Below are 24,768 nucleotides of genomic sequence, written 5' to 3' on the forward strand. Positions count from 1 at the left end.
TGAAGAGCCATGGGTTAATGACTGTATCTTGACTGATGTTAATTCCTTTCTCTCGCACTGCCAGGCATAATGATCCCTGACAATCAGTACTCCCAATGACAGTTATGTTGCTAAGAAATTAAACATTTTTCCATTTTTGCACACCCAATCTGTGTCACACTGTGCCCGGTAGGTATAGCACAATTTATTATAGAGTTATGTTCCCTCTACTCTGCTGCAAAAATGTGCTTCAACCTGAATCTCAGAAGAGTCCTCTTTAATTCATCAGTATGACATTTCAAGATCTCACTACCATTCTTATTACCTTTCTGAAGTTGTTAATTGATGCAATCACTGTCAAATAATGGGCAGTTTTGTGCTTAGGATTCACATCCATTAAGAACTGCATTAGTGTTAACCACATAGTCATTCCACATAGAAGCCCTGCAGCTGGCAGAGTGAGCATGACCACATAATTTACAAAGAAGAAAACCAATTCAAGTGAAAATTAAACATTTAAATTTTTATTATTGATAATCTAGATGGAACAGAGGCAGATCATCCCACCCTTCAAGCCACACATTTCTGGTGAATATGGACTTGACAATTTTGACTCCCAGTTTACTAATGAACCCGTCCAGCTCACTCCAGATGATGAGTAAGTAGCAGTCATAGTCATTTTCCTCTGTTCTCGGTAAGAGCCAAATAGTTTATGTTGCTCGTCTGGAATCAACAAGAGATCAATTCAATTCTGTTCCATCCACCCACCCCCCCCACAAGTTATATACATTGTGGGCATCTAAAGTTATTTCAGCTGTACCTTAAGCAGGCTGGTTGAATCAGGACAAATTATTTGTGCCTTAGAACTATTGGCCACGGTTTTTATTCTGATTAGAAATGTGTGTTGTAAAGGAAGTGAGAAAGCTACAACTATTTTGTGTGCATCTGTTGCATTGGCAATCGCTTATGTGACATTGCATGGTCGAAATCTACTGTGAATAAACCAGGAACATTCATATGGTTTTGTTCTAGATTCATTCTATAGTCAATTTGAATTTAACATGGTTTATAGGGTCACATTCAATTCAATTGGAATAATCCAAAACATTACTAGTATTGTTTGTGGTGTAAGGTTTGGATGGTATGAGTGCAAAATGTTCATTCTTATATCTCTGGTGGTTGTTTCTGACCCTATTATGTATGTTTATGTTAAGGGCAAATGATCTGTTATCTTTCAGATCTGCTCAGAAACAATTCTCACTGCCCTGGGGCTTTTCATGCACAATTGCAGTGCTTGGTCAGCAATTCCAGCGACAGGTGGGATATGTTGCAGGATCTCATACTGCGACAAATCACTTGCCTTAGTTTTATTCTTAACCTTTTAGACTTCGTTCTCCCTTGCGTCCTTCCATGCTATGACCAGTTGCCTAACTGAGAGTGCAGTCAGGTTCTGCTAATGCTCCATTGAACTGGCTTGCAAGGGTTTGACTATCCAATTTTTTTTTCTATCCGCCCTTTCCAGAATTACATTCCCTAGGGCAGCTTGGTAGCAATTAGATCTTACAGTTGAGAAATTGTATGGAGTCCTACAGAAAATGAATGATATGATGTGATGCCTCATTATTGCCCTTTGTAACAATTTGCCGTGTTCCCGTATTTCTGATTTTTTTTTTCTCTTTTTGTTTCCTTAGTGATGCTGTAAAGAAGATCGACCAATCAGAATTCGAAGGCTTTGAATACATCAATCCCCTTCTGATGTCAGCTGAAGAATGTGTCTGACTGGCTGGAATCTGTGCACTCTGGGCCAGTGCCTCCAATATTGCATGTGGAAGAGCTGAAAACAATGAATGCCTTGCTTTAGTAGCCAAAGCCTTTTCTCTGTACAGCTAATGGTTTGAGAATACTCATCCCAACTCTAATCCAGCAAATGGCCGATGAGCACCTATGTATATCTATTCCAATTTAACCATGGGCTGCAGATTAATTGCCCTGAGACCTTATCCTCTGCAGCTGAGTGACTACCTTCATTTTCCCTCCCTGATATTTCCTACTGACACTATTAAATTGGTGGCCAGGATGGTTTTTGTGGGGGAGCAAGTGCAATCTTAACTTAGCTGAGAACTGACTTGCTTGTTTTTTTTTCATTTGCGAAGGGTGGAAAGTTAGCTTTATCCTCTTGGTGTTATAGTAAACCTTACGAGCATGACTCAAAAGGCTTCATTTGCTCCCCCAAGACACCTCTACCAGCCTGCGGCCAGTGGTATTTGCTCAGGGAGATGGCAGCTGATGGCTTTGACATAAATGCTTTTTCTGGTAAAACATTGCCCTTATCTATTGGAAAGGTGTGTCCAAGGTTAGGGGGAAGAAAAGCATTTCAAACATTGCTTCCAACTACTAGCACGATACCAGCAAGATAATGTACAGCAACTGAGTTGTAGAACAACTGACGCCATTTATTTAGTTGACCTATTAGTTTTTTTAAGTTATAGCAAGTTTTTTGGGACCACGTAAATGAGAATTACAAAAAAAAGTGCACAAACATACTGTGACTATACTTGTGTCTGCACTGATGTGAAAGGTGTCTTTTTTTATATAAATATATATATATATATATATATACATGCAGGTAAAATTGTATTCTGCACCACAGTGTGTCGATTAAGGCTTTCAGTCCTGCCAGTATAGTCCACTGGAACTAAGCCAATCTGGATTGTGCATTGGATGAGGAGCTATGCAGGGTGGGGAATGATCTGCCACTTATTGTCACTGTTATACTTCGTACATAAATTACTAAAATGACCTTCTGACTCCTGCTATTTGTAGCGGCGGCAGCTGATGCCGGGAAAGCAGAACAAAGGTTTCCTAGGATCTGTAATGAGCGTTTGTTCAAGTACTTGGAAATTAAAGACGCATTCATATTCCTTCTCCCTCCCCCCCCCCCCCCCCCCGCAAAGAAAACACATTTCATTACATATGTAAGATTCAATAGTATTCACTGTTACAGAGCTGACACCGTATAAAGTTTGTTTCTTGCATCCTTTTTGCCCCACAATGACACTCAAACGCAAGTGATTTCAAGTTAAGAAGTAGAAGCAAAACCAGGCATGATTCCTAAGCAAATAGTTTCTGACGATATTTACCGGCTTCACTCTGACCATTTCCCGTCCTCCAAACTTAGCTTTTCTGCCTTGTGGCAGCACAAGAGGGATCACCCGGCGTCCCGTGTAGAGAAAATTGCTACCGTCATGTTTGATAAATTGCAATTACAATTATACATCTAAAAGATACAACCTACTAAATTGACTGTGCATTATTCTGTTAACCTCTTCTACATCTAATCGAACAAGCTTTACATATTTCTGTCACTACAACAAAACTGAACAAAACTATTGCTTTTCTCTCTCTCCTCTCCCTGCCCTTTCTTCCCTTCCCCTGTCTTATTATCTTACTGTAGTGAATATAGTTTTGATTTTATGTAATAACTTGTGGGAAGTATAACTTTGCCAAATCTGGACTGCAATTTTATCGTAGTCATGGGAATTGCAGTATAACTTGCTTTGAATGATGTTGCTGCCTTCTGCAGACCCACTTAATCTTCAGATTGTAGTGGTTGTATCCAATACTTGACATGGTTGGTTACCACCTGAAAGAGAAAGTATATCCTACGGAATGTCATGTAATCCTAAATGTCGAAAAAGGGAATGCCCATAGATTTACCAGCGTCTGTTGTTCTGCTTTAAAACTGCTGCTTACAGTCCGGCTAGAATGAGGCATTCCATGTAGTTCTTTCTCGACATACTGGTTTAACATTTGTTTTTTAGTACTGGGGATTCAGGAAATGTTAATGATGTTTTGGGGATTGCAATCCACTATTCTGTCCGTTGGTCTGTGAAAATAGAAAACCAGTGTACTTATAATATTTAAAGGGGTTGCTATTCCTTATGTTCAGGGCCATTGGTTTACAGTTAATGAATAGGTCAAATTCAGTTACATTCTAGGACTTTTGGGTGTTTTGGGGATTTCATTATATGATACCATCCATTTTTTTTCGTTGTGAAAACCAGAGTGGCTTTGCTGATTGCCAGAATGTTCTGCTGCAATGATTAATATGAATGGGTAGAGTGCTGCTTAACTCCCCATCCCAGGGTGTGTCTATCAATTCGAAAGCATATAACTGCTTAAGAGGTAGCTGAGAAACACCAGTAAAGGTACCTTTTAGGATTACGGAATTGTTCAATAAACTACACCTTGCCTTTCAACCTATGGCACGTTCTAGAAGACGATTAAAGCGACCATATCCCCTTCTGGTTTAGTGATCTTTTCTGCTTTTTCCGCACTGTAGTAACATTCACAGTATTTTCTGTATATCTAGACAGGTGAATGTAACAGTGCAGAAATTGGCTGCCATCATGACTTGCACCATAGGGCAGTAGTATAGAGCTGCTGGTGCAAGATGAGATTTTTATGAACTCTTGATTTTTTTTTCCATTCTTCATCCTTTTCTCCTCCAGGCAGTGCCTCTTGCTGGGGAACAAAACGATGGATGCCAGGAGTCCTATGATACCTTGATGAAGTGGGCATTCTTGACATGTAAGATGGTGAATGCTGGCAGGTTATTCAACTCTGGATTTTGGGGAGTCGGGGGGCCAATCATAGCCGAGGCAAAAACATCCACACTCACACACCAAGAGAATGGGATATCGTCTCTTTAACATTTATTTATTCAGGGCACTGAAATGCATACAGCTTGGGTTCTTAACCATCTGCATGAATATAGTTCACCATTCAGAAATGCTCATTGCCAAGGGAATAGTTGAATTTGGAAAGTACAGGTCCTTCTCAAAATACCAGTGAACTAGTGATACAACTGCATGGGTATTAGGACCATGCCTAGACCTGAGCTGTGCAGTCAGAGGGCTGATACAGAAGTTCTAGGCCAAATTTACAGGAGAATCGAGTGTGTGTGTGTAGCATGAAGTAACTCTTTTTGTTTTTGGAGGAGACTGTTTTTGATTGTACAACTGCCAAGAGCGAACAGGAGTTTGGTGGTTAAAGATTCATGAATATTTTGAAAGCTTCAAGTACAGAATTGTTAGTAAAACAGAGCAGTGCCGGGTTTTAAAAGCTATGTGTGCATCAAAGTATTTAACTGCTCCGTAGTAATGTATCATTTTAAATTGTTTTTGTCTCCCCCCCCCCCCCCCCCCCCCCTCAAATATTTTGTGAATGTTTTGATTTTGTTGAAGTGAAAAATTAATCTTGCTGGATGGTTATTGGAAAAAGAGAAGCTGACTATAGCTTTTAGGTGGTTGCAGCAGCAATTACTAAGTTCTGGAATGGGGGTTTCCATGACCAGCGTTACTGGTCATTCAAGGGTTCTGATAGCTGCAGGAGGTTGTTTATCTTTTAAAGGGGTAATGTTGTTTCCAGTGACTGGCGTGAGCAGCGGCCTGAAGAGTCCAAGAATTTTGCTGAAGGAAAAATATCAACTACTTATGCACAAAAACTTCAATGCAAACCCTGTCATGGCGCCCATGCTCTTGTCATGTTGGGAGTGTTTGCAAATAAGTTTTTTTTTTGAATTTGCAAGTGTTAAAGACCCAGCTAGGATGGTGTTCCAACAGCCCCAGTCTGTTGTATTCATATAATTTCCCCGTCTCTCATCTCCACTGGTTCAGTTGAGTATTGTAATTACTAACATCCCTTAGTAGATAGATCCTTCTTAACAGTTTCTATTTTCAGTGCTTCTGCTTGCCTACTTAACAGAGACGATACACATGCTATGATGTTTTCCCATGATGACAGTCTGTCTCAGAACCAGTTAAACTCTAAACAGGTGGCCAGTAGGTTCAGGTTGGGTCCTTTAATTTTGACGTTAGGGAGCTGATTATTGAGGCTGACTGTAATTGTCACATATATGAACGTTAAACTGCTAAGTCCTCAGTTTAACGCTGAGGTTTATGTTCATACATGTGGTTAGTTGCAAAAAATAAATGGATTAGTGTTGGTTGGTTCATTTTAAATTAGAGCATTGCAACACTGAGTCAAGCATAGCTACGTTTCTGGGATCTCTGATTGTTACGTGTACTCTTCCCATTTTTGCCCCTGCTCAGTGCTCTTATGTAATTTTTTTAAATGTTATTTAATTTGTCTTCTCTCCAGTGTTTATTCTTTTTTGGTTTATTATGGGTCAAAACAGCAAGTTTTTAGTTGAGCAGAAGATACTGCCGTTTGTTATGTTTCGTAACTATTTAGCAACAACTACTGATTGCTGTTTTTACAGCGCTGGTGCAGAAGAATATTAATTTAACTTTGTGCTGTAATGTGTATCTGCTGCTTATGGTACAGGAGTGCCTTTCAAATACAATATAGACAATATAGTTTGTCCCCTGTAGGATCCTATACCATGGCCTGGTTCAGTCGAGTATCGTAATTACTGGTATATACTGGCAACGGGTTGACGGGGAATCTACCTTTTGAGTTTCGGGAAATGTGTTTTAAAACCTAGCAGTTTGTGAATGGGTTTTGGTGTTTCATTTCTTATTATTATATGTGGTTTCTTTTATTAGACCGTCTCTCTCTTTGCTGCCATGCTTACACTGTGTTTAAAACCAACTCTTAATACCCAGAGCTATGTATTGTGGCCTTTGCAATTGTAACGTGACATCGTGTCCAAAATCGTTTTGTGCTGAATGAAGTGCCAGTCCTCTGCTATCCGATCCGATGACAAAAATTCTCACTATGTACTCTGTCTCGGCTTGCTTTTCCCTTTCTTCCAGTGATCTTCAGTTTAACGGTTTAGCTCCTCCTTAGACTGGGAGTCCATGTGTAACTTCGACTTAATTGGAATCAATGTGGCATCGTTCTGAGGAACCCTACACAAGCTCTAATATTGTACCATTCCGTTAGAGCAAGAGACCGAGAATTGCAGTGTCCACTTTCTCACGTAGGTGTAGTTTGTGTGTTATTTTGATGAGGGGGAAGCCAGTGTTGTGTAAACTTGGTCCTGTTTAATATCCACACTAATCACTTATGCACGGAATTCAATAATGCATTATATTGTGGTTTCATAAAATATTTGAAGGAGAATAAATAATCATCAGATACGTTCACCCTCTTAAAAACAAATCCACTGGTCCTGCCGTTCCTGTTTTTGTGGGAATTTCATGGCAGGCACTAAATTGTTAACCACAATTGTGGATTAAAGGAGCAGCCTGGTGAATGTAGGGAGGAGATTTCTGCTGTTCACTACTTATAGAAAAGTCGTAAATGTGCACAAAATGGAAGATGTATAGGTTTTCACTGTTAACAGTGAACAGTAGAAATCTCCCCAAGGAGAGATTTGAAAGAACAGTCCCAGCAAAAAATATGTTGACATTTTTTGTAGCATTGTATGTATTTTTTTTTAAATCAAGCACAGTGGTTTCTTCAGGCATAAATGTTGTTCTCCATATTTGTGTGGGAGCTGAAGGGGAGCATGTGTAGCAGAATCATGAGTTGGGAAATCTCTGCATTCTGTGCTTGTTCATTAACCATACTGTCTGAATAATTCTGCTGAGAAACACCTCCAATCCAATTTCCACAATCTCATTCCTCTGAATGTAATGTAACGGATTCAGCCTTAAAACCCTGAGATCTTTGATTTCAGAAATTGGCTCTTATCTCTGTCTGGGAAGAAAAGCCCCTCCCCAGTATTTGTGTGTGTATGTGAGAATTGTTGAGCCTCGTAGATTGGGGCACTGCAGTGGAGAGTAAACCTGGAATTGATCCAAGGAATTGGCTGAAGGATGATTCCACAGGCTAATGTTATTAGATTAGAGATCAATTATAAATTGCGAAATTAATCCCTGTCGACGTTGGACCTCTGTAAACAGTTTTTTGATTAGATTCCTGAGCATGGGGCTGGTGAGTGAGTTTGCTTTGTGCTCTGCAAAAATAACAGTAGTGAACATTGATTGAATATGGAGCGTGCCCAGAGTATTGAGTTTCAGTCTCTGCTTTACTTCTGGTATATTATCAGTTGGGATTGTGGCTTGTGTTAGTGTGGAATTAAATTGAGTGGGGGGAGGAAATGTTACAATGCTGAAACATTTGTTTAATTATGATTATGGAAGACTTTCAGAATGAACATATCTAATTTTTTTTTTTGCCAGTTTTTGTACAGTATTCCTTTAAATTCTACGGCACAAGTAATCATGGACACAAACCTGGGTGAATGAATTTAAGGGCTAGGGTCAGGAATGAGAACAGGCCATTCCGCCTTACCATGCTCCATCACTCCGATGCATAAATTCTCCCGTCATGGCATCTAATTGTACTGTGAATAACAGAATGGATTTGCCTCTTACTTTGCTTGGTAGCTGAGCCGAAACAATGCTGACTGTTTGAGTGGAACAGTTCTTCCTGATACCTGTTCTAAATTTACTTTTCATTAATTTTCATTATTGTTCCCCGGCCCTACCCTTTTCTTTTGCCTTAATTTGAAGTAATAATCTGGATTTACCTCACGTATGCCATTTAATATTTTATATACTTTGATGCACTATGTAACCACAATGTTACTGCAGGGTTTTCCTGAAAGTAAAGGAGATTTAATGGAAGCATTAAGGTTCGGGTGATTCTTGATTTACTGTTTGTGCACGTGCCAAAATGCAACAAAAACCGAAAAAGAGACCACGATTTTGTGGGTGTTTTTTTTTTGGTTTGGAGGAGTGGTTACAGTTTTTTTTATTTCCTGCTTTTTTTTTGAAGGGGACTGTGGTTGAATGAATTCCACATGTAAATATTAAGGGACTATAATTTGCAAATTTTATACATTTCACAATCAAGAATTGAGCATGTGTATAATGAGGCTTTTTCAGTCTGGAGAAGATCCAGCTGGGAAGTGATTCTCACCTTTAAACACACCTCAGTTATAGCCCCGTACGTGCCCGAGCTCCGATAAAGGGGAGGTTAATGTAGTTGGGATTTGAAATCTACCTTAAGTTAACATTGACCTGCGTTCACTTTCTGGGATCACTCTGTCTCGGTGAACAGCAGCCCACAAAAGGTACAAGTTGTCATAACCTGCCACCATTGCACTGGCAACCAAGGCTGTCAAACCTTGAATGGCGTTGCAGAACTGGCAACCCTGTGTAGTGTTATTTTCTTGTCCTTCTAGTTCTTCCCCCACCCACCACATCTTCTCCACTGGGCTGCACAGGCCCTGGCCACTCTCCCATTCTTTACATGTGACCAGGCTATTTAATTGTGTTGAGTATCACTGCTCTGCCTGATTCTACCCTCACCTGACTACCCCACACTGCACTTTCCAGCAGGGCTCAAAGATAGTGATCGAGAGCCCTAGCTGATTTTTCTTCTCCCTCCCTAGCCCGGGACGGTACGACTATTTGCAATGCTGTCCTCTTCCCCCAACCCCCGGCTGAAATAATTTAGCATAGACTATAGGGAATAAATCTGGGATCTCCTTCGTTTGTGTGGTTCAGTATCACAATCAAATTTACCAACTGCACCTTCAGGGAGGTTCGTGCCACTGTCTGCAGTGGCAGCTCTTGCTTGACATGATCAGCCTGTAGTTGTCTGTCTCACCAATTGCAGTTTGACAGGAAATTGTTCATCTGCTGCCTTTACATTATACCACACGTGACTGTATCTTCATTAAACATTACCTGTATTTAATGGAGAATGTGGACAGTTAAAACTAAGGAGTAAAAAGGGTTTCACTTCACAGGAACCCAATCCGTTTAAAATGAAAGTTTATTTCTAACCTTGGCATTCTGTAATTCATTGATGTGTGTTCTGCATGATCAGAGCTGGGGGTGGGGGAGAGGGGGTACGATCTGTAACTTGCCCGGGACATTGTTGCTCACGAGTCGGCAGATCAGTCTCCTCGTGTGGTACAAACCAGAGCTGGGGCAACTGATTTAGTAGGAGGGATATCCCTTGAATTTGCACACTTAACTGGCTGAGGTTTTCCACTTCTGCACTCGCTAGCTTATGATTTTCCGCACGTTAAAGTGAATCACTGGCTGGCGAACACAGAAGTGGACAACCTCGGCCACCATTGCAATTTACTGTCCCAATTTCTCAATTTTGCATGGAAAATCCACAATTCCAGGAAAAATGCCCATATCGGAACAATAACACATCTCTTGTGCTTGCCCGTAGCCTATGGCTGCGCATGATGTATTCTCCATGTATAATCATGTCTGCCTCCAATTCAGGCCCAAAAACTATTCCACCATAAACAAGGAACCATAAGGTCTGGAATTAAATGTAAAAAGAACCGCACTTATGTAAATGAAGCTTTACTCTCAAGGATGAAGAATGTCCCTGTGAAGCAGCAGTCACTTACTTGCCACTGCATATCATAAAAAAAGCATTTGTGATTTGTATTACATTCGGACCACATTAACCTCAGACACCTACCCAAGGTCCATCTCCAAGGAATGTTTTTTAAAAAAAAATAAGGTAGCCTCTTTCTATGGCGGCAAGAAACTTGGAATAAAGTTCCCAAGCCCAGTTACTAACTGCAGATCTTGGAAAGGTGTATTTCACATTTATTGCTCCTAGTGGCTATAACATCAGTGAAGGCTTAAGTTGAAACTTGACCATTCAGCCATGTTATTACCTCGTCGTTTGGTAAAACTTAATTTGGACAAGAGAGGAGTACCATCATTTTGGCAATGACATTTAACGTTTTGATTTGGGAACTTGAACTCCAGGTTTGTGTAAGGGAACTTTTAGTTATCAGAATATAAGTTTTCTAAGGGATTGTAATAATTTGTGACTTTAGAAGATAGCCCTGTAGTAGATTTATATGTAAAATGAGCAATAATTTGCCTTGCAAATCAGGGTTACATCAGCTGGAGTTGCAGAGTCAGAACTACAACACTTTAAACATAAATTAAGTTTTCATATCGTAACTAAACCTTGGGTTTTTCAAATTCGAGTTCTTGAAACATGTTTGTCTTAATCTGTGTGTGAACTCTTTCTCCTGAGCTGTTCAGATGAAGCACAAGTGAGCCCTTAAGTTTCGTTTTTAAGGAAACTTGTGTAACTACAAAGAAAGAATGTCACCCATACCTTTTGTAATATTCAGTGTTTTTTTACATGTTCAGCGCGGGAAGGAAAACAGAATGGATGTGGTCTCTGTGAGATTAGTTTGCAGGGAACAGTACTATAAATATTTTCAATTAGACCTGCCGTAGTCTTTGTCATAATGTCATCTGTGGACCTTGGTGTCCATCTCATGCTTCCTTACTTCAGTTTGAATCTTTCTTTTAAGTTAGAGTACACATAAGGAGCAGGTGCAACAGAGCTGAAAGTAGACCTTGTTGCACAGTGTTGCACACTTTTTTTACACTTTTTTCCAGGACTTTGCTTTCACTTTGGAACATGAACTTCCTTTTCTTTTGTTTTAAGTTGGGCGAATGCCACAACACATTTGTTCTTTGTACTTTATATATTGTTCACTGGTTAAAGATCTTTTCAAAACTACTGTATTGACAGCTGAACTTGGTACAAAACGTTTCGTGCTGCATATATTAACACTAAATGCCAAATACCGTCATTTACATTCCTCAAACTGGGAGAACGTTCTTTGGGTTTTTTTTAAATAAAGTTTTGTGAAAGGTACAATATAAAAATGTGTCCTATTGTGCGTCACACTTTCACCAAGTGAATTGTTCACCTCTTTCAATCAGCCAATCAATAAAACTTATAAATAGTATTGAAAGACGGAAATCACCGCTTAGCACTATCAGATGACTCCCTTCTGGAATGTGTATACATGTGGATATTGGGTGAGAACGAGCTGATACAAGAAACATCCTTTTCAAACTGCTTACAGGACAGGAGGTTTAGACTGGTAGTGTCTAAATCACTTCTGCCTGCAATTAGTTCGTCCACCTTGTAGTTTAAATGATGCAGTTTCTCCAATTAACCGGGAGAACGTCCAAATGCTCATGGTGACTTTCCAACCTGCCTATGCCCCATAGTAGAGCAGGTGTGACCAACCAGCGGTCCCTGGGTCCTGGCAATCCCATCCCTGGAAGCCCAGGCAATTCAGTTATATTTGCATCTATGTATTTCTTTCTCACTGGATTGTCCTGTTTGAATTTCTGTGGGCCTGGAGGTTGGGAATGGGCTGTTTCTAGCCCAGTTGCCTGATTGGCAGTTAAATCCTAAATCGGAACACCAAGGTTTGTTAGCATTAGCACTTTGAGATATATGCAAATTAATGGGGATTTAAACTTCATGGGGATCATTTTCACCTGGGTGGTAACTGGCGGAGCGCATCACCTGCCCGCCTGCCAGCTTACTGCCCAAGCGGTGACGGTGAACATTACCTCCCATACGCGGTCCCTGAGGCTGCTTGATGTACACCTATGTGGCCTATGAGGACAGAAGCTTGGACCTCTGTGGTTCAATGAATCTGTGTCAGCTCAAACAGAGGGTTCCCGAAATGGAGTTGTAATATATACAATGCAGAATTTTCAGCTGACTTTGCAAGCAGCGACTGCAGAGCAATTCCAGCTTCTCCTTTGGTCCAACTCTGGTCTCTTGTGCACCCCCCACCATTGGCGGCCATGCCTTCAGCCGTCTAGGCACTAAGCTCCAGAATTCCCACCTGAAACCTCGTCGCCTCTCCTCGTTTTAAGACGCCACTTAAAAATTACCTCTTTGACTAAGCATTTGGTCGCCTATCCAAATCATAGAATGGAAACAATCAAAAGATTAATTCCATCATTTCAGAAATGTAGTAAACGGTAAAGAGGATAGTAACAGACTTCGGGAAGGTATAGACTGCTGAAATGGGCAGACATATGGCAGATCCAATTTAGTGCCGAGAAGTGCAAAGTGATGCATTTTGGTAGGAAGAGTGAGGAGAGGCAATATAAATTAAATGGTACAATTTTAAAGGTGCAGGAACAGAGACCTGGGGGTGTACGTACACAAATCTTTGAAGGTGGCAGGACAAGTTAAGAATGCTGTTTAAAAAAGCATATGGGATCCTTGGCTTTATAAACAAGGATAACAGCACAAAAACAAGGAAGTTATGCTAAACCTTAATAAATCACTAGTTAGGCCCCAGCTGGAGTACTGTGTCCAATTCTGGGCACCATACTTTAGGAAGGATGTCAAGACCTTAGAGAGGGTGCAGAGAAGATACTAGAATGGTACCTGAGATGCGGGGCTTCAGTTACGATTGAGAGTAGAGAGATTGGAGAAGCAGGGGTTCTCCTTAGAGCATAGGTTAAGGGGAGATGTAATATAGGTGTTCAAAATCATGAAGCATTTAGATAAGAGTAAATAAAGGGACACTTTCCAGTGGCAGAAGGTAACCAGAGGACACAGATTTATGGTAATTGGCAGAAGCACCAGTGGTGACATGACATTTTTTAATGCAGCGACTTATGATGATCTGGAATGCACTGCCTGAAAGGGTGCTGGAAGCAAATATAATTTTTAAAAAAAACTTTCAAAAGAGAATTGGATAAATACTTGAAAGGGAAAAATTTGCAGGGCTATTGGGAAAGGGCAGGGGAATGGGCCTAATTGGCTAGCTCTTTCAAAGAGCTGGCACAGGCATGATGAGCCAAATGGCCTCCTGTGCTGCATCATTCTATGATTTCCAAACCTGGAACAAGGTTGGCTCATTCAAACGTCTCCTCAACATCTAAGGAGAGTACCATTAGTAGTCTCTGGTGATTGTGTGTTTGGTGTGATATTCAAAGGCTGGTGATATAATTGAAGTGTGTCTCTGAGGAACAATATATTACCCACAGTGTTGAGATGCACAGCTAGTATCTTTGCCAGAGTCTGGTAGTCACAACGTGTTAAGATGCACCTGGAGGAAACAAGTAAACTCAGTACACCAAACACATGGGGTGGGTGGGTGAACGTATGTATGTATTGCAGTAATGTTGATAGGCAGGGGCACACTCAGTACCCCACCTATGGAAGAAAAAAATGTTATGTCGGGGGGAAAAGAAACTTTTGCTATCTCTTCCACTTCCGTCTCTCCAGTAATTGGTATGAAAAATAAGAGCACAATCTGCTCTTTACGGTACTGCCATGGGTATAAAACATTGAATCATGCAACCAATAACAATTAAGAAAATTGCTATTAAGAAAAAAACCTCATTTTTAGTGTGTTAAAATTCTAGTTGTAGAATAGCAATTTAAATAACAGAGACTAGACATTGTTGAAGTGACCAAAAGGCTGTTTCCCAGAAGAGAAAAACAAATTGGACCGTTGCAACAAGACAGTGATCAACCTAACCAGAAGGTCCATAAAGTACAAAAGGTAAAACCACAAGTGCAACTACTCAGCATACTGAACATGCCTTCATTAACGAAAGAGCACTGCTCTTTGTGGGGGGGCAGCCCTGCAGATTTCCTTCCTCAAGACGTATCGTTTGAACAAATGTTAAATGGTGACAAACCCAACGTAAGTGTCAGACACAGAAATGAGTAACAACAACAATCAAGCCATCCGTTTGAATGAAAGCTGTTAACTGATAAACTGCCAGTAGCTGACCCCCAATTGCGCACAAGCACACACCCATCCCACAAGATCTCTCAAACATTCCACTGATCAATCTAAGCAAACTTGAGTACTTGTGTGCCTAAATCTTTCAGAACCAAGTGATGTGAAGCTGAGTGGTGGAGTAGTGTCTTTGTGGAAAGATCATGCCCGAATAGTTATCACCAGTTGAGCCAGATAAACCTGTCTCTGGGAAGTTTATAATGTTGGAGCAGACAGTTGAGAAGTAAATGGTGGCAAAGGAACCAAGTAATCTTCAGTGACAACACATTTAAGCAGCCTCTGCAGTGTCTCTTTGAGGTTGGATATTAGCCTGGTTGGTAATAGCATGTTACACCGGATCCTTGTGTTAACAGAGTGTCTTTTTGTGTAACGTCACATTCTTCATGCTGACCTGACACTTTGTGTGACTAGTCATATTTGGAAATCCCCTCCCTTGCCATGCTTGGTTCTCATTGGCAGTGGGTATGTTTCGAGCTATTTCTCAATGCTTTTTACTTCTGCCCAATGCAAAGGTCTGCTTCCATAGGCAAGCGGTCACTCCTTATGAACCAGAACAAGACTGCACAAAGTAAATGGCATGGTAGGCTATTGGATGAACAATAAACCATTTTGGCGGGGAGTGGGGTGGGGGGGTGGGTATGCAGCGGAAATGATGCAGCATCCCACATCACAGTCCCGATCTCTCCAATTGCTGGAAAATGCTGCACCGACAGACCATTGGACTTAGATTGAAAATTATGAAGCGAGTTTATTAGTAAGTAAGATTAACAGAAGCAAGACTACAAATAGTAGATATACAATACTTCACTTAACTCACAGCATCTCCTCCAAAACAGCAAGTCAATTGTCTCCGCAGTGTTTTAAATAACTTGGACCGAGTGTCCTGAATTTCAATAAAAAAAAACTTCTGGATAAGAAATGAACTCCATAGAATTCTTCATTAGTCTTCACTGTGTAAAGCAGTCAAATGAGAAGAGAACTGAGGCACATAGCTTCCCCTCCTGATCATATGATCCACTTCCCATTTGATCCAGGCTGGTACAAAGGGAAAATAGAAAGGTGGTGTTAACAACAGATCAAAGCTAATCCAGTAAAAAAATGTTTCTTACAGTGGCAGTTGTGCCAGTCATTTTGGGTATCAGGACATGGCAATCTCTTGAATACCAGACCCTGGCAATTCACCCACCTTCAGGGCGAAGCAGAGGTGGTGTGAGCCTGGTATATTGGACTGCCTGTTGAGATAGTCAATCACAGTTAATCTGTCGCAGTTCAGTAAACTCGTTTTTAAAGAATGATGTTTTGAATAGAAAACGTGTGAAAGGCTGTCTGTTACATCGCCGTCCCTTATCTGATTAATTACCAGATCAAACAGCCTTGTCTGATTGCTGCAGAGAACCTGTTACTGACTTTATCATTGTAAAATTTCCATCCTCATCAGTTCAGATACATACGCTGCTCAGTGTAATTACATGATGTGGAGATGCCGGTGATGGACTGGGGTGGACAAATGTAAGGAATCTTACAACACCAGGTTATAGTCCAACATTGTGTTGTAAGATTCCTTACAAGTGTAATTACAGGTATTAGAGAAGAACCATTGCCCTTTCAAAAGTTGCACTGTTTAAACAGCTATGGGTCAAAGGTTGCTGGATTCCTAATCTATACATGACGTATTCCAGTGATCAGTGACAAATTAATTTTAAGTTGTTATGACATTGGCATAGCTAGATATTGGAGAGATTCTTATGATCTGAAATAAGAAGACCCTCAGGACCCCCATTGCTTATTTCTAATTAACAACCTCACCTGTGTCTAGATTAGAACAAGTGAAACATGTGGCTCTCAATCTCTATATAAGGATGGCTGGTGCAGAATTTGCGATAAGGCATATAAGAATTTTGTGAGATTGTGAGGACCTCTATAAGGACATCGTGGTAGGTCACAAAGAATGTGTCCCTTTATAAATGAACAAACTTGCATTTATATAGCGCCTTTTTAAAAAAAAATCATTCTCAGGCTGTGGCCGTCGCTAGCACAGCTGGCATTTATTGCTCATCCCTAGTTTCTGCAATTGAGTGACGTGTCAGGCCACGTTCAGAGTCAACCACGTTGGTGTGGGACTGGAATCACATTTGGGTGAGGTTTCCTTCACCACATGACATTAATAAACCAGTTGAGTTTTTACAACAATTCAACAGCTTCATGGTCACTTTTACTCATACCAGCTTTCTATATCCAGATTTTGTTTTAATTCAATTCAAATTCTCAAACTGCCATTGTGGGATTTGCACTCTTGTTCCCAGGATTTATTAGTCCTGCCACTACTGGATTGTTAGTCCACAAATAACCACTATGCTACCATCCATAATACTCCACCTTTTACAACCTTAGGGCATCACAACCAATTAAGTACTTTTGAATTGTAGTCACTGTTATAATGTAGGGAAATGCTGTAGCCAATTTGCACACAGCAAAGTCCCACAAACAGCAAAGAGATAAATGACTAAATAATTTGTTTAGTGATGTTGGTTAATGGATAAATATTGGCCAGGACACCAAGCCTGGATTCAATATCTCATCTGAAAGACGGCACCTCTGACAGTGCTTCACTCCCTCAGTACTGCACTGAAATGTCAACCTAGATTATGTGCTCAAGTCTCTGGAGTGGGGCCTGACCTTCCATCTCGCATTGAGAGTGCTACCACTGAGCCAAGGCTGACACCTTCTCCACCCAAACCATAGACAGAAACCACAATAGGCACAAAATCATATTAATGATGGTTTTTATGCCAACTTACTTTATTCCATCTTTAGGGCAACAAATAACAAGCCAAGAAATGATAGGGTCAATGGAAGTGGTTTGCCCAGCGCCTTCCAGCAGCTCAATAACTCGCTTTAAGACCCTAACGTAAGCGGAGAGGCTCACTTTGACAATCCCACACTTCCCCTTCTGCAGACACTTCGCCAAAATCCATCTGATGGGTGGATATGAGTGAAGGTGCAAATTGAAGGCTTTGACTTAGCCTTTGACCACACTATGCAGCAAAAGTTGCAAGAGCTGAACATGATGACAACAACTTGCATTTATATAGCACCTTTAACGTAGCAAAATGTCCCTCGGCATTTCGCAGGAGCGTTAGCGGACAAAATTTAACACCGAGCCACATAAAGAGATATTAGGACAGGTGATCAAAAGCTTGGTCAAAGAGGTAGGTTTTAAGGAGCGACTTAAAGGAGGAGAGAGAGGTGGAGAGGTTTAGGGAGGGAATTCCAGAGCAGGCCTAGGCAAGTGAAGGCCTGGATAGTGGAATGAAGGAAATCGGGGCTGTGCAAGAAGCCAGAATTGGTGGAGCACAAAGATCTCGGAGGGTTGTAGGGCTGGAGGAGGTTACAGAGATAGGATCACCATGCAGAGAAATGAACACAAGGATGAGAATTTTAAAATTGAGGCATTGCCAGACCGTGAGCCAATGTAGGCCAGCAAGCACAGGGGGTGATGGGTATGCGAGACTCGGTACAAGTTAGGATATGGGCAGCAAGGTTTTGGATGTGCTCAAGTTTACGGAGGGTGGTAGGTGGGAAAGAATTGGAAGTCTGGAGGTAACAAAGGGTTTCAGCAGCAGGTGGGCAATGTTATGGAGGTGGAAGTAGGTGGTCCTGGTGATAACTGGGAAATATGGGCTACAAAGTGGGGCAAAATCATGCCTGAGAACATTGACAATACTTCTCATACCACACAGACATGTTGTTGACAATCTTCACAAATATATCTTTCACAACATAACATAATTACAGTGACTGTACTTCAAAAATAATTCACTGGTCGTGAGGCACTTTGGGATGTCCTGGGGACTTGATAAAGTGCTATATAAATGCAAGTTTTTTCTTTCTCGAAGCGTATGCTACACCCTCACTGGAAGACATTCCTGTCTGAAAACAGGGTTCCTAAGGACTTCTGAAATCAGAGACAAGACTGGCTGGCAAGGAGCAACCTAGTACCTAGATCAAGGGGGGCAACTCGAATTTTTGAGGACTTTTCCTTGTAACTATATAGATTCTGTTAACCATAATTGGTAATAGGACATACATATTGTTTGTCTCTCTGATACTGCTGTTTTTATACATTTAATGTGGTACCAAAGATTAACGGACTGCGACTAAGGCAGCTGAGGGAAGGGTGGAACGCATCCTGTCTACACCACATCCTGTTACCTAGAAGCAGTGGTTAAAATGGAGCTAGTTAAGAAGGGGTACTCACTCCCTCTCTGCTTGTGCATCTTTGACCCAGCTCCTGCAGCCATCCTTGCATAAAAAGCCATACGTTTCATTCGTTCTACTCTATACACAGGAGATGGCCCTCATTACAAATAAGCAATGACAGAGCTGAGGGTCGTCTTCTTTCAGATCATGAGAATTTCTTTATATAATAGGGGAGCTATGCCACGAGCATAACAACATAAAATTCGTTTATCTCTGCACACAACTTTTGACTCAACCACTTCAACCAATGACTCCCCCTCCAACCTTTAAGATTTCATAAGAAATTGGCCATACTCACACAGTAAGATCACGAAAAAGAAAGGTCTTGTTACAGTTACACAAAGCTCTGGTTGGACCCCATTTGGAGTGTTGCGTTCGGTTCTGAGCACCACACCTCTGGAAGCATATATTAGAAGGGGTCCAGTGACGATTCACCAGAATGATACCGGGGCTAAAAGGGTTAAATTATGAAGTGCTTAGATGAACAACAGGAGATGGTTAAATGGCAGAGGTGATATCCGCAGGAGACAAAAGGAGGCATAATAAGAGGAACCAAATAAATAAAGGACATAAGGAGTGTGAGAAGGGATAAAGGGCAGTAGGTAAGTAGAATGGAAAGCATAGGAATCTGGCAAAATGGAACACGTTCCAATGGACCAGGAGTCTTGTAGAAGTGTGCAGACCACCAAGGGTGCATGGTGTACCAAGGGGGTCCCCCGCCCTAAGCACCAACCCGCTCCCCTCCCCATCCCTGCGGATGCTGACACACCCAGCCTACATTGCCAGCACCCACTGTCAAGAGAGAAAATGGAAGCGATAGTTAAGGTCTGGTGTTATTAAAATCAATATTAAGGCCAGAGAGCTGCAAAGTGCCTAGTTGGAAGATGAGCTGTGTTTGTCTGAACCCAATTCTCAGTGGGCAGCAACCCACAGCACTAAGCTCTCCCTAATTTGGTGCAAAACTGGCAATCTCAGAGAGGCTACGAAAATGATTGGGATAGAAGCCCGCTGTGCTGTCGTGAGGTTAGGATACAGGTTGGAGCAGGGAGGAGGGAGCTTTCTTCTGATGCTGACTTTCCTGCACCTATTCCTGGAAGTGCTTGATATTTTTTTTTAAAAACATTTATGATTGTTGAATGATTTTCAGGAAATATGAAGGTCCAAGCAGTCACTGGTATCATGTCTCTGGACTCAACATTCTTTCTGGATGGATGGAGTCTGGTATGTGCTTCCGCTCATCTCTCTTCGAATTTGCTTTAAAGGAAAATCACAATCACTCTTTTTCTTTATCGTGATTAAGAATGGGGCACTGAATCTGTTTCAATGATGGTTTCAATATCTAATCAGTATTACCGTAGCTTGAAAGGCATAGCAATTCATCAACAACTTGCATTTATGTAGCGTCTTTAATGTAGCAAAACATCCTAAGGCGCTTCACACGAGCATAATCTGAGTAGGTAATAGGGATGGCGAAGAGATAATACTTTAATCCTCTTTGCCATCCCTGTTACTGGGAGTGCTTGATATTGACACTGGATACCTGAAGGAGTTAAGTATTCTACCACCAGAGCTAATATCCCTCAGCTTGATAAGCACAAAAGTTCACCAACATTTTTTTAAAAAACACATTGATGTGCGGCTGTGCAGCGTCGCAAAAAATACAAGGAATCTTCCCCTTCCCGAGCAGTTTTTCATGAAGACATTGCCCCTTTAAGTGAGCTGATAAGGAGGCTGCAAGAATTCCAATTAGATCTGGAACGAGTGGGTGGATTTTCAATGTTTTTAGATATGATATCTGATTTCCAAATGGTTGCTGCTCAATGTATCTGCTTCCCCCAACATCTTAGTGACTCACATGAATTGTTTTCATTCTGGATTTCTGAAGAACCCACAGGTTGAGTAGAGGGCGTACAATAATTTTACACTGTAAGTTACACTCTTCTGCATTTACATTTGATCTGACGCACGTCATCCCACAGAAGTCGTGCAGAGAATTGTAAGGTGTCAAAAATCTTTTGAGCGGCTAATAAAACTGACAGGTCTCCCAGGTCTGTGCTGGGCCAAGGCATCAGTTGGGGCGTTGGAACTGGTCGACATGTCGCTGAGCGAAGGAGGGGTTGAAATCCCATTCCCGATGCGATCCAGCGACCTCTACTGGAATGTGGGACTTTGTAGTTACTGGATGGGGACATTATTGGGCTTAACTAGGATGCCTCAGATGGACACATAGCCAACAGGTAATCTCTGTAATGGCTCACGTAGGACGAATGGCTACTTGCGTGAGGTACCGGAGAATGGCCACATTGCAAGATGAAGCAACGCCTTTGAGAAAGGAGGGAAGAAGAGAATAAACACAGTTGAGCGTGTGCTAAAAGGAAAATCCAAAAAGAAAAGCCTTGTCTCTTTCATTTCTATTGAGTGTAAGGTCTCTGATCCGTCTAAGCGACCATTTAATTGGCAGCTGATTAATTGGCTGGTTGGTACCTGACCATCTTGAGTGAAAAGGCTGAATCTCACCTTTTTATTTATTATTCATTCTCAGGGCATCGCTGGCAAGTCTGGCATTTATTACCCATCCCTAGTTGTCCTGAGTTAGGTAATGGCCTTTTAAGTCCCTTCAGAGTGTAGTTAAAGTCAATCACATTGAGGTGGGACTGGAATCCAGGCCGTGTAAAGACGGCAAGTTTCCTTCACTTTAGTGAACCAGTTGGGTTTTTACAAGAATCTGTATTTTACTGATACAGATTTAAATTCTCAAACTGCCATGCTGGGAGCTGAACTCAGGATCTACTGGAATATTAGTCCAGCCCTTCGGGTTAATAGCCCAGTAACATAACTACCACACAACAACAACAACAACTTGCATTTATATAGCGCCTTTAACATAGTAAAACATTGCAAGATGCTTCACAAAATTTGACACCGAGCCACATAAGGAGATATTAGGACAGGTGACCAAAAGCTTGGTCAAAGATGTAAGTTTTAAGGAACGTCTTAAAGGAGGAGAGAGAGGAAGAGAGACGGAGAGGTTTAGGGAGGGCGTTGCACAGCTTAGGGCCCACAGCTGAAGGCACGGCCGCCAACGGTGGAGCGATGAAAATCAGGGATGCACAAGAGTTCTAAATTGGAGGAGCGCAGAGATCTTGGAGGGATGTAGGGCTGGAGGAGGTCTCAGAGATAGGGAAAGGCGAGGCCATGGAGGGATTTGAAAGCAAGGCTGAGAATTTTACAATCACGACATTGCCGGACCAAGTGCCAATGTAGGCCAGGAACCACGGGGGTGATGGGTGAACGGGACTTGGTGAGAGTTAGGATATGGGCAGCAGAGTTTTGGATGAGCTCAAGTTACCACCATTCCACTTTTAAGGCAGCAGAACAGAATCACTATGTCTGTGGTTGTGAATGGAAGGGACTGCAGGGTCATTATTGCCCAAGCACTCACCACTTTACATATTTTTAAAAGGTTCTCGTATGGAATGGTAGGGTTAGATGAAGTAGGGAGCGAGGAGGCTCGTGTGGAGCATAAACACCGCATGGACCTGTTTCTGTGCTGTACATTCTATGTACATATAATTCTATATACGATTTACTGACATGTTTTATAGAAATTAAACAGTTTAACAACAAGAAATGAAACGGAGTCAGACTAAGTTTCTGTTCGCAGCCACTGAACAAAAAGGTGTGAAAAGCCTGAGTCAGTGCGTGCAAACCACTGTTTAAAGAGCATGAGCTTCACATATTAAAGAACGTAGTAGAAGGGGACTGGGCAAGGCAGAGTGTCACACACTGGTCTTTCACCGATGAGACGCGAATTTAAATCCAGCTCAGACTGATGGGTTCAAAGAAAAAGAGAAGAAAGAACTTCCATTTATACAGGGCATTTTGCGACCTCAGGACGTCCCAAAGCACTTCACAGCCAATGAAGTAGAGGGAATGGGCATCAGAATGAAACGTTAGAAAGGAGAAACAAGGTGCACAGAGCACCGGGAGAGACAAATAGCACCAGAGTAGGAATAGTTCAGAAATAGGAGGGATCAAACAGGGAGCAAAAGCGAGGCAGCCTAAGGTGAGTTTGGAGTGCATGTGTGAAGTGATACACTTTGGTACGAAAAATGAGGAGAGGCAATATAAACTAAATGGTACAATTTTAAACAGAAAGACCTGGGGGTGTACGTACACAAATCTTTGAAGGTGGCAGGACAAGTTGAGAATACTGTTGAAAAAGCATATGGGATCCTGGGGCTTTATCAATAGAGGCATAGAGTGCAAAAGCAAGGAAGTTATGCTGAACCTTTTTAAAACACTGGTTATGCCTCAGCTGGAGTATTGTGTTGGATTCTGGACACCACACTTTAAGAAGGATGTCAAGGCCTTAGAGAGGGTGCCAGGGATGAGGGACTTCAGTTATGTGGACGGACTGGAGAAGCTGGGGTTGTTCTTCTTAGAACAGGGAAGGTTAAGGAGATTTGATAGAGGTGTTCAAAATAATGAATGGGTTTGATAGAGTAAATAAGGAGAAACTGTTTCCAGTAGCATAAGGGTTGGTAACCAGAGGACACAGGTTTAAGGTGATTGGCAAAAGAACCAGTGGCGACAGGGTGGTGGAAACAGATTCAATAATAACTTTAAAGGGAATTGGATAAGTACTTAAAGGGAAAAAATTTACAGGCCTTTAGGGAAAGAGCAGGGGAATGGGACTAATTGGAAAACCTCTTTCAAAGAGCCGGCAGAGGCATAATGGGCTGAATGGCCTCCTTCTGTGCTGTCACATACTATGATAGTATGAAGAACTTTTGAAATGTAGTCACTGTTGTAATGTAGCGAAACGCAGCATCCAATTTGCGCACAACAAGGTCCCACAAACATCAATGTGATAATGATCAGATAATCGGTTTTGGTGATATTGGTTGAGGGATAAATATTAAAGAAAAATGAAAGACTTGCCTTTACATAGTACCTTTCACAACCTCAGGCCATCCCAAAGTGCTTTAGAGCTAATTAAGTACTTTTGAAGTGTAGTCACTGTTGTAATGGCCAGGCACTGGGGAGAACCCCTTTACTCTTCTTCGAAATAGTGCCATGGGATCTTTTACATCCACCTGAGAGCAGATAGGGCTTTGGTTTAACGTCTCATTCGAAAGACAGTACCACTGACTTGAGTCTCCTCTATCTACTGGCTAAAGCGTCCTATATTAAATTAGTATGGGTAGTCTTAATCAAATTACTCATTGGCTACACAGCAACAATAATAACTCGCATTTATGTAAATCTTTAACATAGAAAAACCTCCCATGGCCCTCCACAGAAGTATAATCAGACCAAAAAAAAGGGATGCAGAGCCACAGAAGGAGATATTCGGAAGTGTGACTGAAAGTTTGGTCAAAGAGATGGGTTTTAAGGAGGGTCTTAAAGGAGGAGAGGGAAGTGGAGATGTGGAGGGGCTTAGGAAAAGAATTCCCGAGCAGGGGACCTTGGCAGCTGAAGGCATGGCCGCCAGTGGTGGAACGAATGAAGAGGAAGATGCGCAAAAGACCAGAATTGGAAGGGTGGAGGGGTGTAGGTCTGGAGGAGGTTACAGAATTGGAGAGGGGTGAGGCCATGGAGAGATTTAAAGAAGAGGGTCACAATTTTAAATTGGAAGTGTTGGATGATCGGGAGCTCACCTAGGTCAGCGTGGACAGAGGCGAAGGGTAAGCGGGAATTGGTGCGTGATAGGACACGGGCAGCGAAGCTTTGGATGAGCTGAAGTTTACACAGGGTAGAGGATGGGAGGCCGACCAGGAGAGCATTGGAATAGTGGAGTCTGAAGGTGACAAAGGCATGGATGACAGTTTCAGCAGCAGATGGGCTGAAGCGGGGGGGTACAGGCGGGCGATGTTCCAGAGCTGGAAGTACATGGTCTTTGTGAGGGAGAGGATATGGGGTTGGAACCTCAGCTCTGGTCGAATGGGATGACGCGGTTGCAAGCAGCCTGG

The 24,768-nt window shown here is 41.8% G+C and overlaps 1 protein-coding gene across 2 annotated transcripts in view; it reads left to right on the plus strand.

The window, feature by feature from the left end:
• Window positions 1-11,191, plus strand: part of prkci (protein kinase C, iota) — a 90,066-nt gene extending 78,875 nt beyond the window's left edge. For both annotated transcript variants that reach the window (XM_067994911.1, XM_067994912.1), the window contains 2 exons: window positions 522-637; window positions 1,671-11,191. In XM_067994911.1, the coding sequence (XP_067851012.1) occupies window positions 522-637; window positions 1,671-1,758 (204 nt within the window). In that variant the 3' untranslated portion in view covers window positions 1,759-11,191. The remainder of the gene's footprint in view (window positions 1-521; window positions 638-1,670) is intronic.
• Window positions 11,192-24,768: the final 13,577 nt, after the last annotated feature.

Source organism: Heptranchias perlo, chromosome 13 (genome assembly GCF_035084215.1).
Source record: "Heptranchias perlo isolate sHepPer1 chromosome 13, sHepPer1.hap1, whole genome shotgun sequence".
In the NCBI taxonomy this organism is placed as follows: domain Eukaryota; kingdom Metazoa; phylum Chordata; class Chondrichthyes; order Hexanchiformes; family Hexanchidae; genus Heptranchias; species Heptranchias perlo.